A 13,956-nucleotide genomic window follows, 5' to 3' on the forward strand; every position below is an offset into this window, starting at 1 on the left:
TGGGGTTGTTGTTTTCTTGTTGTGTGGTTGGGTTTTTTTTTGTCTCCCATTTTGGTAAGTGGAAAAAAAATTGCAACTGATTTCCTCTGTGTTTAGCTTTTGTTGATGCTGGTTGTTTTGGTGTGGCAGATGAACCCGGAGCTAAGTAATTTGTGTATGCTCTGCCCTGTGAGGTATGAGTCAGTGAGTCCTCTGCTTGGGCAGTGAGAACTGTGCACACCATTCCTGGTGGAATTTAACCACCGCTTATGCAACCACATCAATATTTTCCCAGGAAATATGTTGCCCAGTAGTTACTAAATAAAATGAAACCTTTTTTGAAGTCTGCCAGCATGTTGAAATCAAATCTTCTCAAGGAAAAACTACTGGTTTTGTTAAAATGTGACTCAAGAAAGGAGAGGGGCAACTTAGCTCAGTCACAGGTCTGGGTTTGCCCAGAGATTGGGTTCAGATGCTCAGCCAGAAACAGCTCCCTGTGGGTGATATCCCCAGAGATTTAATTTCTTAAATACCCTGGGATATTTATCAAGATTTTTACTCATAGGTATCTGAAGCTTGATCTTCATCCTTCTGCAGAATAGGAAACTACTTTGAAATCTGCTTTCTCCTCCAGCTCTGCCAGGTGCTTATCCCAGTAATTTAGGCTATATATATATATATATATATATATATACACCATATATATATATATATATATACACATATATATAGTATGGTGGATTTTTTTTTCCTATTGTGTCTGTCAGAACTAAAGGAAACCCTTGAGCTGAGGCCAGGCATTGCCCTGGTTTTGGAGGATAAGCTTGCTGTCACCGAGTTCATGCCAATCTCAGGAGCAGCCCTGTGTGCAGCTGCCCTTGCACAGCTGGGAGCAGGCAGGAAGGCCAGTGCTGCTGCTCAGGGAGCACCAGGAGCTTTTAATGGATTTAAATTCTTGCTGGCTTTACCATCCCAAGCTGTTACTTTCCTTTTATCTTGGCGGAGGGAAATAGGAGCCTTGTTGGGTGAAAAGTCCCTCCCTTTGGACAAGGGCAGGAAGAGGAGGTGGTGGCTCACAGGATTTTGTTGTCTGTCTTTTTCTGTACTACCATCTCTAACTGAACCCAGATCTTGTCCAAATCACTTTTTACATGGTTTTCTATGAACTGAATTTGTTGATTTATGTTTACTTAGCACAACACTAGATCAGGGGCTATAGGCAAATGGCATCGCCCTTCTTTATGTCACAGTGTTCCTCAGTGTTTGGCCAAAGTCCAAATGCTAAAATGAGAAAGGAAAGTAAATTGTACTGGAATAGTGTTTTCTAATTCCAGTGTCATCAAGATGTCTTATCTCTAATCAGCTTCTCTGATCTACAGTTTTTTCCCCGCAAACTAATTCATCTACCAAGTGATTGAAAGTGGCAGGAGTTCCCTGATGGCTTAAGGAAATTTGCAAGCAATTGTAAAATTTTTTTTAAATCTTTTTTTATTACTTTTTTTTTTCATTTGTCTTAGAAAGAAATATGAAATCTGCATGCAACTTTCTAAATATTTCAAACATTTAAATAGCATATGATAATTTAGCAGTACAGTACATTATACAGTGAGATAATATAGGGAGACTTCCTATAGTATATTTACAAATGAAAAGGTAGTTTTGTTATATTAAAAAGAGGAATGCACTGCTTAATATTGAAGTATTACATTCAAAATAATGAATATGTTGTATCGTGACTAAAACATACATAGGTATTTATATGTTTGCCCTATCATATTTTTCATAAAAAGGTACCTTTTAAAGGCTTTTTTTCTTGTTGTTGCTACAAATCTAGGAAAACATACACAATAGTCTTGAAGCTTAAGATGTCTCAGTACTGAAGTCACAAACTTTCTGTAAGTGCTTCAGGTGGAAAAAAATAAACATTTTCTTAGTAACAAAAATGACCTAGAAATGCTTTCTAATGCATGAGAGGTTAAATGGGAGATACAGGATGCTTCGCCTTGCAGCAGGACCTCAAGTCCATTAAAGAAGAGGTACACAAGTGATGCTCACACTCATTTGACGAGGTGCTGAGGGACCTCACTTCTGCAGGCACAGCCACAGCATCTTAGTGGCATCTTCCCCAGCAAACTCGTCTTTGGTCCCTGCTCTGCCTGACTGAGGTGGAGGCTGCAAACACGAGCAGCAGCCCCAGCCCAAAGCTTTCCCACTGCCAGGGGGTGAGGGCCATGGCTGTACAACACTGTCACAAACAGTTCTCTTTGCCTAATGAGCTTATAAAGCTCGATTGCAATCATAGTGAAATATGAATGAATAATAATTAAAAAAAAAACCACCAAAAAACCCCAACTCCTCAAAGAACTTCTTTAAAATGAAAAGCACGTGTTTTCCTAATTTCAGTACAGAGCAGACGGCTATGAAATCAGAAGTGCAACAGATGCTTGTGAAATCTGGAAGCCTTTTGCATACGGCTATAAAATGTAAAAACTGACCCTTGGTAAAAAGTGCTTTATAATAATATAGAATTTGTGTCTTATGTCTGCGAGAGAGAAATAATCTTCCGTAGAGCCCAGTCCTATGCCAGCCAAGGGAGTCCACTCCATTCATTGTACCACTTTCTCTTATTCTTCATAAACCCTAAACAAAAGAAGAGCCAAGAGCAGGGTGTTTAAATTAGGAATTTAAAAACTCCATTTCAAATCACAACTATAATAAGTAATAAACAACCCAAAAATAATAAAACCCCCAAAACCAGGTGTTTAGCCTGTGCCTGAGTAATTTGGAAAGTAAGTTATTTATTTCAGCAGTCACTAGATTGCTACCTATATCCATAAAGCATCTGGGAGGAGTGTTGGACTTCAATGCTGTCATGTCTTAGAGGCATGGGGGGAGTGACACGCTCTACCAAAATTATCTGGGTAAATAACATGAAGAAATCCACATCTACTAATTTGCTTTAAATGCTGAAAAATCCTTTTCTCATATACAAACGTTAAAGCTTATCACGAACTGTATGTAGAGAATACATTCACAATAACTGTTGTTTGCAATAATATTACTCCCTTTCATTTTTCTAGATTATTTCCTGATAGCACAACTTGATGGGCTTGTCTATCTGTGTGTTTCCTGAGGGCACAAGCCGGGGGCTGAGCATCCTTCCTCATGTTAATGACGGCCTTATGTAAAAAAAAAAAAAAAAAAAAAAAAAAAAGGAAAAAGGGGAAGAGTGTAAATACGTGGTTATGCAATAGCCAGGGCTTCCCCACGTGCTCTGTTTGTGAAGCAGATGCAGCGAGCTGACAAGAATTCATCTCCCTGGGGAGATGGCCAGGGGCTTGCTGTGCCCTGGCATTGCCTGAGGCACCCCCAGGGCCATGCTGGGGATTGTTGGCACCCTTGGGAGAGGAGCCTACTGCTCCCTGGCCTTACTTGAGCTCCCTTTTGGGGAGCAAATTCCCCACCGAGTGAGAAAGATGAAGGTTTGATGGACCTGAATGTGCATGGAGACTCTTTCTTGGCCATGGCAGGAGACGTGGCAGGAGTTGGGCTGCTCCCCTTAATTACAGATGGGAACATCACCACTGGCCATCAGGAATTCATGTCTCGCTGTCTGTCTTCTGTCTATGACTTAGGAAAAAAACCAACCCTTTTTACAAGGGAGAAGCTGTCAAAGATTTTTATCAGAAAATTACCGTTTTTCTGGGAATGATACACCAGTTAAAACTGGCAAATACCTACGTCCTCAAGTATTGATAGTGTTGAGGTGGTGTGATTGGTGGTGTGGGACAGGACTCCCTCTTTCCATCTCTCCTGACTGCTTTTCTCTTGACTGTGTGAAAGTAGTTTAGCTTTTCATCTTGGATTTTTACCCGTAGAAGGGAGGTGAGTGTATGTAAATAACTGAGAACGTCAGCTGATGAATATTTTAACCAAAAATAATTACTATTTATAGTCAGAACAGCCTAATGCCAAAATAGAAGCGAGAATTGCATGTGGCAGGAAAAAATTAATATCAAGAACACCCATTTAAAATTGTAATTTTGGTAATGAAATACATCCTCTGCGCTGGATGGAGCATTTGCCAGCGTGTGCATTTTCCTGTTTTTTCTATTTCTGAACGCTGCTGGTTGCCTGACTTGCCCCCAAGACCCTCACCCGTTCAGCAAGCTGGGGCTTACCTGCCTTTCTCCTTCCATACTCGGTACCACTTGAGCAGCCTGACGGTGTTCTGGCGCTTGGGGTTGAGGCAGTGCTGCTGCTCCCCCCTCACCCGTGTCCACAGTGTCACACTGCAAGGCAAGGGGACAGGTCAGGGACATGAGAGCACCCCCCCTGCTCCCATCCCACCTCACGCCAGAATGGGCCGGGGGGTTCTCTCCCAGCGGGGCAGGGTAAGGGTTTCCCAGCTCTGTGCTTTAGGGCAGGGATTTGGAGTTTACTGGGATAAGGTCAGAGCAGCTGTTCTCCCTCAGTGCAGGGCATTGAGGTTGTACCAGATGAAGACATACCCACTGGTTGGTTTTAATCGGTGGGTTTGCTCTGCCTAAGTGTTAGACATCATCTTTTTGAGCCTATTTAATTTTAATAAGGGCTCATTTGGGCAACCACAAGGAGTTTGCATGAGGAGACAGTTCCGTTACACTCAACAATACTTCCTCCAAGAGCAATGGTCAGAACTGCTTCATTGATAATTTTAATTTTTTTTTCCTTAATTCTGTAGTATTTTAAATACTTGCATGTGGCAGAGTGCTTGTGTGCCCAACAGCCAAGCGCTGAGCCTCAGCATCAACCCTGATCACCACTTGATCCTGCTCTCCTTGCCATCTTGGTGTGCCCTTATTGTCAGGATCAAGCATGCTGGGAACAAAACATGGCAAAAGTCCCTTCATCATTTGAGGTTCCCTCCTGGAGGGCTCAGTGAGGCTGCCACAACTGAGATGACATGGGGGATCTGGAGCTGGGTCCCAACAGGACGACTTTCCAGAAACATCAAGAGCGCCCCACTTTTGGGGCTCGAAAAAGAGCAGTTTTCTGATTTTTTTTTTAGCTAATTTTGTGACTAAAAAAAACCCCCCAGACAACATCCAAAAACCAACCCACAATGACAATTTGTATTAGAATTAATAGTTTTCTGGAAATACCATCCATAACAGGGAAGCCAGTCATTGGCTTAACTAAAACCCTATAGCAGAATTAATTAAATGCTGCTAGAGACATGAGTGTAATGAAGGCAGAAACCCAGAAATACCTGTGTATACTGAAGGGCTTCTTTATGTTTTGTTGAGAAAGGAAGAAAAAATGCCTTGCAGAATTTTCCAGCTCACCCTCCTGGTGGGTCACAAAATGTGCTGCCTGCATGAACTGAACCGAGGGTCTCACCACAATTCCAATTTTAAGGTTTTACAAGGTGTTCAAGTAGGACTTTATATTCAATTAACCTTCTCCCCTGCTCCTCTTTTCTGCTCCATCTCCAGATAAGGTCACAAAATGTCAAGGTGTAATTTCCAGGTTGTTTTCTGGGAGGATGTGGGCTTTTCCCCAATGCATGGGAAAGCAGTGGAAGAGCCTTTCATGGCTGTGCGCATCAGAAAGGGAAAGGTCAGTGCTAAAAACTATGGACTAACTCTGTTCTAAGGGTGTTCTCAGACACCTCCACTGAGAGCAGTGTGTGCTTCAGAAGGGGAGTTTTCCTGTAGCTTTGCATGATGTGAGTTTTAAGGGATTTGAGGGCAGAGTGAGGTTTCTCCATGCAGCAGCCACCTCCTCAGCTGTGCCATCTGCACTGGCTGATCCAGATCTGGGCTTGCGCTTCTCTTCTGACTGACCATAGAGGATATTTCCAGAAAGTGGTGGACTGATGAATTGCAGGAGGAGAGGACAGGAACACTTCTGAAGAGCTGCAAGCCCTGTATTTTCACCAGAAGCAGTGAAGGACACTCTGGATTTACCAGTCTGCAGTCTGAGCAGGAGGAGCTCCATGGTTTGCCTCTCAGGTGAACTGTCTCTTTCCTCAGGCTGAGATGCATTGCTTTGACATCACGTGTAGGTTTTCTGCTTTGCTTCTGGAGGATGGACAGCAGAAATGTTCCCAAGGGAGCCCCATGGTCCTCTGCCATTCTCACAGTCCCTGATGGATGCAGGGTTGGATGGCAGCATGTTTGGGCACCCTGAGATGACCTGGACCTGCTTTTGTGGATGCTGGTCTGACAAATGTAAGGGAATGTGCCTGAGAGGTGCTGTGGGAACTTCTACCTGAGGAAGGAGTTGCCTGGATGGGCTGCAAGAAGAGGTTGAGAGAGGTGGAGAAGGGATCAAGCACCAGAACTTACAGCTCCAGTAAGATTCCTCCAGTGGGATTTGTCCCTTTGCTGCCCAGGGCTGGAGCCTTCACCCTTGTGTCTGAGTGTCCCTGTGCCAAATTTCTCCCCAGTATGTCCATGCCTCCAGGGCTGTGATAAACACCCCGAGTCAATCTGTGACCCCAGCACACTGTGCCCACACACATCTCATCTGCAGGGATGGAGGGGCTGCACCTCTGCCTACAAAGACCCTGTCTCCATGACCTCAGGGATCCTGCCTCTGGTCCTTTCATCCCAGGCTGGTGTGGGAGCTGCCTTTACTGCCCCTGGAGAAAGGCACGACTGTGAGCCTATTTCCTATCAGCTTTTCTCAGATAGATCAGCCTGATCTATCCCCACACTCTGGGATGGGGCAAAACACGGGTGGGGGTGTTTCAGAACATTTCAGGTAGAAAGAGTTAAACTTCCCTCCTATTTTCTGCTGCTTCCCCTCATTCCAGGAGGCAAATACACTCACAATTACTGCAAGATGTCCCATGAATCTTGATAGGTTTTGACTAGACTGAGGACTCAGTTTAACTGTCTCTTACCCCGTGGCACAGCTCTGCTGGGGGTTTATAGCCACAACCTCCCTAACTGCACCCCCCATACCCACTTCTTCTCTACCCAACATAAATTATATCATGTTTCTGCTATATGAGAGTTTTTAAGGAGGGCAGAAGGGGGCACAGCTTTGACGACTTGTTTTAGATGATCACTGCAGCAACAAAAACTGACTTGCAGGAATTTAGCTCCTCTGTGCCGTGTCCAGAGACTCCCGGATAAATTGGTTCCCAGAATATTAATTTCAGTGCTTTCAGTGCTGAGTTCAGGCTGCATCAGGGTAGCTGGAAAGGCAGTGATGGCAGCAGGTTTGCCCTGCCTGCCCCACAGACACCCCCAGTGATGGAACAGTGACTGGACAGTTCTATCCCAGCAGCTGCTGCAAACCCTGGACAGCCCTCAGCCTTGAATATTATTGCTCAACATCTGCCCTGTCAGGCTGGAAAAGCAACTGTACACGGCATTCTGGCTTTCCTAGATTTCTGATCAGAAGTAAAATGTTACATTAAGGAGATTTATTTCATAGCCCCTGGTCACCATCTGCTCTTGGGCAAGTAACTGGAGCGGGATGCCAAGAGTTAGTGTCCCTCTATGACATCATTTTACTATTGAAGAGTCAAAGCAAACAGAGAAAAGCTGTGAGGAGCTGATTCAGGCAGGGCTGCTCTGCAAGAATTTTCCCGTTCAGGTCACCATCAGCTGGCTTGGGCTTCAAAGATGTGGGTCTGATATTCCCTGAGCACAGTGATAATGCTCTGGCTCTGGAGGAAGCCTGAGGGATCTTGGATCTCCATTCCTTCTCCACAAGCCCTCTTCTGAGCCTGGTGAGGCAGTTCCATGAAGGAAGTCTGTGGTATCTGCTGTGGTGTCTGTGCCAGGTGGATGGGCAGATTCGGCCCCGTGGGCGTTGCAGGGTGCTGGGGGGGTGTTCAGCCAGCACAGATCCCATTGTTAAATGACTGTCAAGTGTTCCACGGGGGAGCGCAATGCTGGATCAAATCAGTCCTTGGTGTCCTGGGCTGTGACTGATCTTGGGACCCTTTTCCCCTGTCTTAGGTGTCAGGGGGGCTCCATGCAGTCTTTTTGGACTATCTGCCCTTCTGGTTCTTATCCAGCTGCATCATGTGCTGGTTGGATGGTGCTTTGTTGGGGGAATCTTAAGATATCCAAACAGGACAGGAAAAAAGCCAAACCCATCCATCCATATTTAAAATCTAAGGAGCCTTCCTTTTTTGGCCAGTTATGTAAAAAATCCCTGTACCTGCCTCAGCTTGGTTGCCCACTACATCAGTTTGAGATTTCACAGCAGCATTGGTCCTGACTTGCAGGGACACTGGGACAAAAGCATTTTATTACAGGCTGAGTAACCCCATCAGGTGAAGGGGATTCCTCTGGTACAATGCAGGCTGGGATAACTCTTCCTTCCAGAAACCACCACGGACCAAACTCTGCTCATGTTATTCTGCATGCTGAGAATAACTTGAGTAAATAGTTCTGAGTTTTGTACCAGGCAGCTTGGAGTAGAATTTGTCCCTATTCTCACTTGAACTAATGATAATCTTTTTACTGCTACCCATTCTGGAAATACTTATTTGATAATTAAATTGTGTCAAACAATGAAATCTGGGGGTTTGGTCAGAATTGCACTTCCCCCCCCCCCCCCACCCCCCCCCCATCTGATGCAGCAAATTATGATTCCCAGGAATTAGCCTGCCAGGGCATGAGGAAAACAAAGAAGGAACTTCCAGATAAGTTGAAGTAATTCAGCTGACAGGGAAATGGAAAGCAATAAATGAAGGAAAACTTACATAATCATCTCTTCCGCACAAAATGGGTACCTCGGTTTTATTTCCAGCTTCCGTACATTAGAGAATCTTATTTTAGGACCTTTTCTTGAACATTTGCACTTCACGCCTACAAGAGAGAGCATTTTCTCATGCGCCTGCAAAGCCTCCTGCATACCAAGCGTCCCTTCCCCTCCAGCTTGAGTGCATCCAGGAAAACTTCAGTTTGCTCTTTTAAGCCTTGGCGGCTTAAAAAAAAAAAAAATCATCTTTTAATGCTGTTGAGCATAAAAAGAGATTTTTTTTTTTTTCTTTTGGTATATCCCAGAAAAAGGTAGTGACTTTCTGGGAAATATGTTTTAGAGCACTACATATGTTCTGGGACTTTGTAAATAGCAGATTTTTTTTAAAGTGCACCTGCTGTGATTAAATAAAATTTTATTCAACAAAAGGAAACGAAAGAGTCAGAACTTGCTTTAAACTGAGCAAGCAAGTGCATGTCTGGGCTACTTTCTCATTCACTTGTGCCTCACTCGGACTTTGTAGGACTTTGAGTCATTCCTCCTTGCGTGGATGCTGTGGTGCAGTCATAGCCAGACAAAAGCTGAGCATTTTTTAACCATCATTTTTGTTCACAGCAGAAAACGCAGACTGTGCCACCACCTCACACCCAGCTCTGCTCTATTTGCCCTAAAAACCAGCCTCAGTTTCAAAGGAGATGCTTGAGCTCTATTCCTGAATAACGAAGAACATGGCATTACCTGCCCCACCGTGAGCTCTTTGCCGTGCAGTGAAGACACAAATGAAGACACAACTTTATCCCTTGTATTTTACCTCTACTTCACCTTTAAATAACTTGCAGCTCCCTTACTCACTGGTTCCCTGCATCGCACCTTTCCACTGTGCAGGGGATAGCTCAACCCAAGCCAGGGCTATCAAGACACAAACACAAATTACTGGAGAAGACATTTACACAGGAATAAGCAGAATAAACCACTTTACCTTCCGCGCTGGCTAAGCACATCGCGATGAAGAGCAGGAGCAGAGCTGCTGTCAGGAGCTTCATTGTGAGACAGCAGGTACCCAAGGAGATTCCGGGGGTTTGATGTGTTTGCTCGCCCGGGGTTCGTCCCCCCGATCCCGCTGTCCCAGGGCTGGGTCACCAGGGAGGGGACGGCGGAGCGGCTCCCGGCGGAGCGGCTGCCGGCGCTGCCTGCGCTCTGCCGCTGCCTTCCCTTCTCCTCCTTTAAAGCGGCTCCCGCTGCCCTCGCTCCCGGCTCATTAATATGCAGAGCAACTCCGCGGCTCCCTCCGCTTCCTCAGCCCCGGCGGGGAGGGGGGGACCGGCACCCCGGGGGGGAACATCCCCCATCCCCGCCCCGAACATCCCGGAGGGAGCGCAGGCGATGGGGCGGCTGCTTCTGCCCCTGCCCAGCTGGGACCTTCCCCATCAGAGGAGGGTTGCTGGGGAGGGTGATGTGCGTGTTTGTATGAATGGGGCTGGTAGCTGGAAAACCATCCGCTTGTGAGCGGTCCAGGGATGTGCCCGCGCTCCGCGGAAATTCCCATGCGCCTGGGAAATAAGATTTGGAGAAGTCTCACCTGGGAAGCGGTATCACCTTTTGTCACAGACTGACTTAAATATTATTTTTTCTAGCTTTAGCAGGCTTCTAAATCTAAAGGAAAGTTTAGTGAATCGAATGGGGAAATATATTCCTAAAAGCTTTGTTAGTTCGGTTTAGCATGTGGAATGCTTCAGGAAATAAGCTCTGTTTATCGTTGCTTTAATGAACACTCGAACGATATTCGGGTCCATGAAGAACAGGGTAGCAACACGCAGGAACTTCACGGGTGTAAATACATGTTCCTCCTCCCTTGCAGAATCTGTTTCTGATTTCAGAAACAACTAAAAGAGCATCTTTAAATCCAGATTCCAGATTTTTTTTGTTGTTGTTGTTTAAATGAAACGGGTGGAGATCAGAGTGGGGTCTAATCGCCTTCACAGCAGTGTATTCCAAACACGCCGCAGCCAAACGCCTGTGCGGCTCCGCGGTTCATCCCAGCCCCGCTCCCGGCGCCGCTGCCCGCGCTCCCCGCTCGCATCCCCGATATTAGACCCGAGCGAAACCAGCCACCCTGCCAGCTCCGGCAGCGCTCGGGGAGGACTCGCCACGCACTCCCAGCTCCACTTGCATTTTAAGTTTCCCACATGGCTTCGTTCCTGCCGGCTCCCTCTGGCAGCGGCCATCCCGCTGCGTTCCCGGCCCGGGTGTTGGCAGGCTGCGAGTACAGCCCTACCACACACAGGCTGCACGTTGCGCGCAGGCAGCTGCCGTGTGTCCTGGCCCTGGCTCCCATGCGGGACGTGCCGACACGCCGGGAACAGCCTGCCCTGCCTGCCCTGCCCGCACTGCCCTGCCCGCACTGCTCTGCCTGCCCTGCCTGCCCTGCCCGCACTGCCCTGCCCTGCCTGCCCTGCCTGCCCTGCCCTGCCTGCCCTGCCCGCACTGCTCTGCCTGCACTGCCCGCACTGCCCTGCCCTGCCTGCCCTGCCTGCCCTGCCCGCACTGCTCTGCCTGCACTGCCTGCACTGCCCTGCCTGCCCTGCCCACACTGCTCTGCCTGCCCTGCCCGCACTGCCCTGCCTGCCCTGCCCGCACTGCCCTGCCCGCACTGCCCTGTCCGCACTGCCCTGCCTGCCCTGCCCTGCCCTGCCTGCACTGCCCTGCCTGCCCTGCCCACACTGCTCTGCCTGCCCTGCCTGCCCTGCCCACACTGCCCTGCCTGCCCTGCCCGCACTGCTCTGCCTGCCCTGCCCGCACTGCCCTGCCCGCACTGCTCTGCCTGCCCTGCCCGCACTGCTCTGCCCGCACTGCCCGCACTGCTCTGCCTGCCCTGCCCGCACTGCCCTGTCCGCACTGCCCTGCCTGCCCTGCCTGCCCTGCCCTGCCCGCACTGCCCTGCCCACACTGCCCTGCCTGCCCTGCCCGCACTGCTCTGCCTGCCCTGCCCGCACTGCTCTGCCTGCTCTGCCTGCCCTGCCCGCACTGCCCTGTCCGCACTGCCCTGCCTGCCCTGCCTGCCCTGCCCTGCCCGCACTGCCCTGCCCGCACTGCCCTGCCTGCCCTGCCTGCACTGCCCTGCCTGCCCTGCCTGCCCTGCCCGCACTGCTCTGCCTGCCCTGCCCGCACTGCTCTGCCTGCCCTGCCCGCACTGCCCGCACTGCCCTGCCCGCACTGCTCTGCCTGCCCTGCCCGCACTGCCCTGCCCGCTCTGCTCTGCCTGCACTGCCCGCACTGCCCTGCCCGCACTGCTCTGCCTGCACTGCCCGCACTGCTCTGCCTGCACTGCCTGCCCTGCCCGCACTGCTCTGCCTGCCCTGCCCGCACTGCCCTGCCTGCTCTGCTCTGCCTGCACTGCCCGCACTGCCCTGCCCGCACTGCCCTGCCTGCACTGCCCGCACTGCCCTGCCCGCACTGCACTGCCCGCACTGCCCTGCCTGCCCTACCCTGCCCTGCCTGCCATGGGGGAGCGCCAGGGATTGGACATCAGAGACAAAACTGGGGGCACTGGCTGATGTTGAACTGAGCTTTTGGGGTGAAAGACTGACTTCGGGCTTGTAAGGCTGCTGCTGGTGCAATGGGGCGGAGGGGGAAGCTATGATATAGTTTCTACAGTGCTCTTGGTATTTTTGCTGCACAGCTCTGAACCAGCTCCAGTGGCTCTCGTTGCACCCTGCTAGGAATGGTCTGTGGGCTGTGTTATTAAATGCCAACAGGACTCAAGAGAGAGGTTAGTTCCAGAGCATGGGATGAAGGCAGGCAGCTGAGGTATGGAAGGTCTCAGTTCAAACCTTTCAAAGAAATTCTCAATTTCTTGACACACACACAAACAAAAACAAACCCAAAACAAACCCCCAAAAAAGAACCAAATAAAAAACCCAAGGAGAGTACAGAAAGCTTTTTTCGGAATTACTATCAGCTGGTGGTGAAGATGCTCATTGGCCATGGGGGTGAATTGGCTGAAAAGCATGTACATCCAGAGCTGTAATCCTTCCCTGCTGCATTTTAGGGTAATTCCCTCCTTGTAGCTTTCTCAGCACTGTGTGCAGGAACAGCCTCAGGGAGAGCAGTGGTAAGGAAAAATCTTTTTCCCTCCCCCTCTGCTAATAAGAATTTGGGTGCAGCTTTAGCTGACGGCAATTTGAACTTTCCCCAAACCAGGGAACTCATGTACAGGCTGGAGGAAAATGAAAGGAAATTCTCGTGCTTTCCAAAAGTGAATCCCATCTTCTTGTATGACTCTTTTCACACTGAAAGAGCCAAGTTTATTAAGTATGGAGTAAGCAAACTGCTGCTTTAGTTCCAAATTTCATGTGAAAATGAAAGTATTTGAGGTGTGTGTACACATATGGTGACTCTGACTGTGTGCCTGAGCAGTTCAGTGTCTTTGTACTAGTCACTCTTTCTGACAGTAATTATTTCTGAGAGCTCAAAGGTGCCTCTTGCCTGGTGTGACAGATCTTGGTGGCCATGTACAGCTGTCTCTGACACCTGCTCTGTCTTAAAATGACAACCACAGAAGAAGTTTTAGCAAGTGACTTGAGGAAAAAGAAACATATATGGAATTCACTACAGTTCTGCCCCCAAAAATACTCCAATAATTCAGATATATTTTCTTTGTGCAATCATGCTGAGTTGCTCAGCGTACACTGGTGTGCCTGGGCTATCTCTAGCAGATCTGCTAAGGCCCAAAAATGTGTTTTGACGAGCAGCCAGTGCTCCACAGGCTGTGGAGGGCTGGCCAGGTGAGCACAGGGCAAGCAGCTGAAGCATCCCTTTCAGACCTCACAAAGCCACCCAGTTGCAGAGTAATTGATCAGGGCTTGGGTTTTGCCCCACACAAAAGAAGGCTTCAGAGCAGACACAGTCATCAGGGTCCTGCTGTTGTCCTTGGCTCTGCAGATGGGAAATGCTCAGAGAGCCGTGTGTCCCCAGGGGAGCATCACTGTACCTGTGCACAGAGCATGTCACCTGCTCGGCCTGGCTAATTAGAGGGGCATTGTTGCTGCTGAAAGGACTCTAATTTCAACTCATCCTCTGATCTTTTCAGGTCTCTGCCGCAGCATAAGGCTCTCTATAAAACCAAGGCTGAAGCCTGGCTTTGCCTCTGAGGCTGAGACCCAGAGGGACCAGAGGTGATTTGCCACCCTGGGAAGGTGATTTGCCACATGGAGGGCATGGATGGGCGGTTGTCTCCTCCGAAAATAAGAAAGAAGAGTTTTAGCA

The 13,956-nt window shown here is 48.6% G+C and overlaps 1 protein-coding gene across 1 annotated transcript; it reads right to left on the bottom strand.

Moving 5' to 3' along the window:
• Positions 1 to 1,495: 1,495 nt before the first annotated feature.
• Positions 1,496 to 10,012, bottom strand: CXCL14 (C-X-C motif chemokine ligand 14). Its single transcript, XM_066196973.1, has 4 exons — positions 9,671 to 10,012; positions 8,693 to 8,798; positions 4,161 to 4,271; positions 1,496 to 2,619 (listed from the first exon to the last, which is right to left on the bottom strand). Exons 1-4 carry the CDS (start codon positions 9,732 to 9,734, stop codon positions 2,604 to 2,606), a joined length of 297 nt encoding a protein of 98 aa, XP_066053070.1. The 5' UTR covers positions 9,735 to 10,012; the 3' UTR covers positions 1,496 to 2,603.
• Positions 10,013 to 13,956: the final 3,944 nt, after the last annotated feature.

This window comes from Chamaea fasciata, unplaced genomic scaffold (assembly GCF_029207755.1).
Source record: "Chamaea fasciata isolate MVZ Bird 193981 ecotype frontalis unplaced genomic scaffold, bChaFas1.0.hap1 SCAF_15, whole genome shotgun sequence".
Lineage (NCBI taxonomy): Eukaryota > Metazoa > Chordata > Aves > Passeriformes > Sylviidae > Chamaea > Chamaea fasciata.

Excerpts from the sequence above, each read along its gene's own strand:
- CXCL14 (XM_066196973.1), bottom strand. The coding sequence starts at position 9,734 with ATGAAGCTCCTGACAGCAGCTCTGCTCCTGCTCTTCATCGCGATGTGC. Across the intron at positions 8,799-9,670 it reads GTGCTTAGCCAGCGCGGAAG|GCGTGAAGTGCAAATGTTCA; the intron begins GTAAAGTGGTTT and ends TCTCTCTTGTAG. Across the intron at positions 4,272-8,692 it reads TGTGCGGAAGAGATGATTAT|TGTGACACTGTGGACACGGG; the intron begins GTAAGTTTTCCT and ends CTTGCCTTGCAG.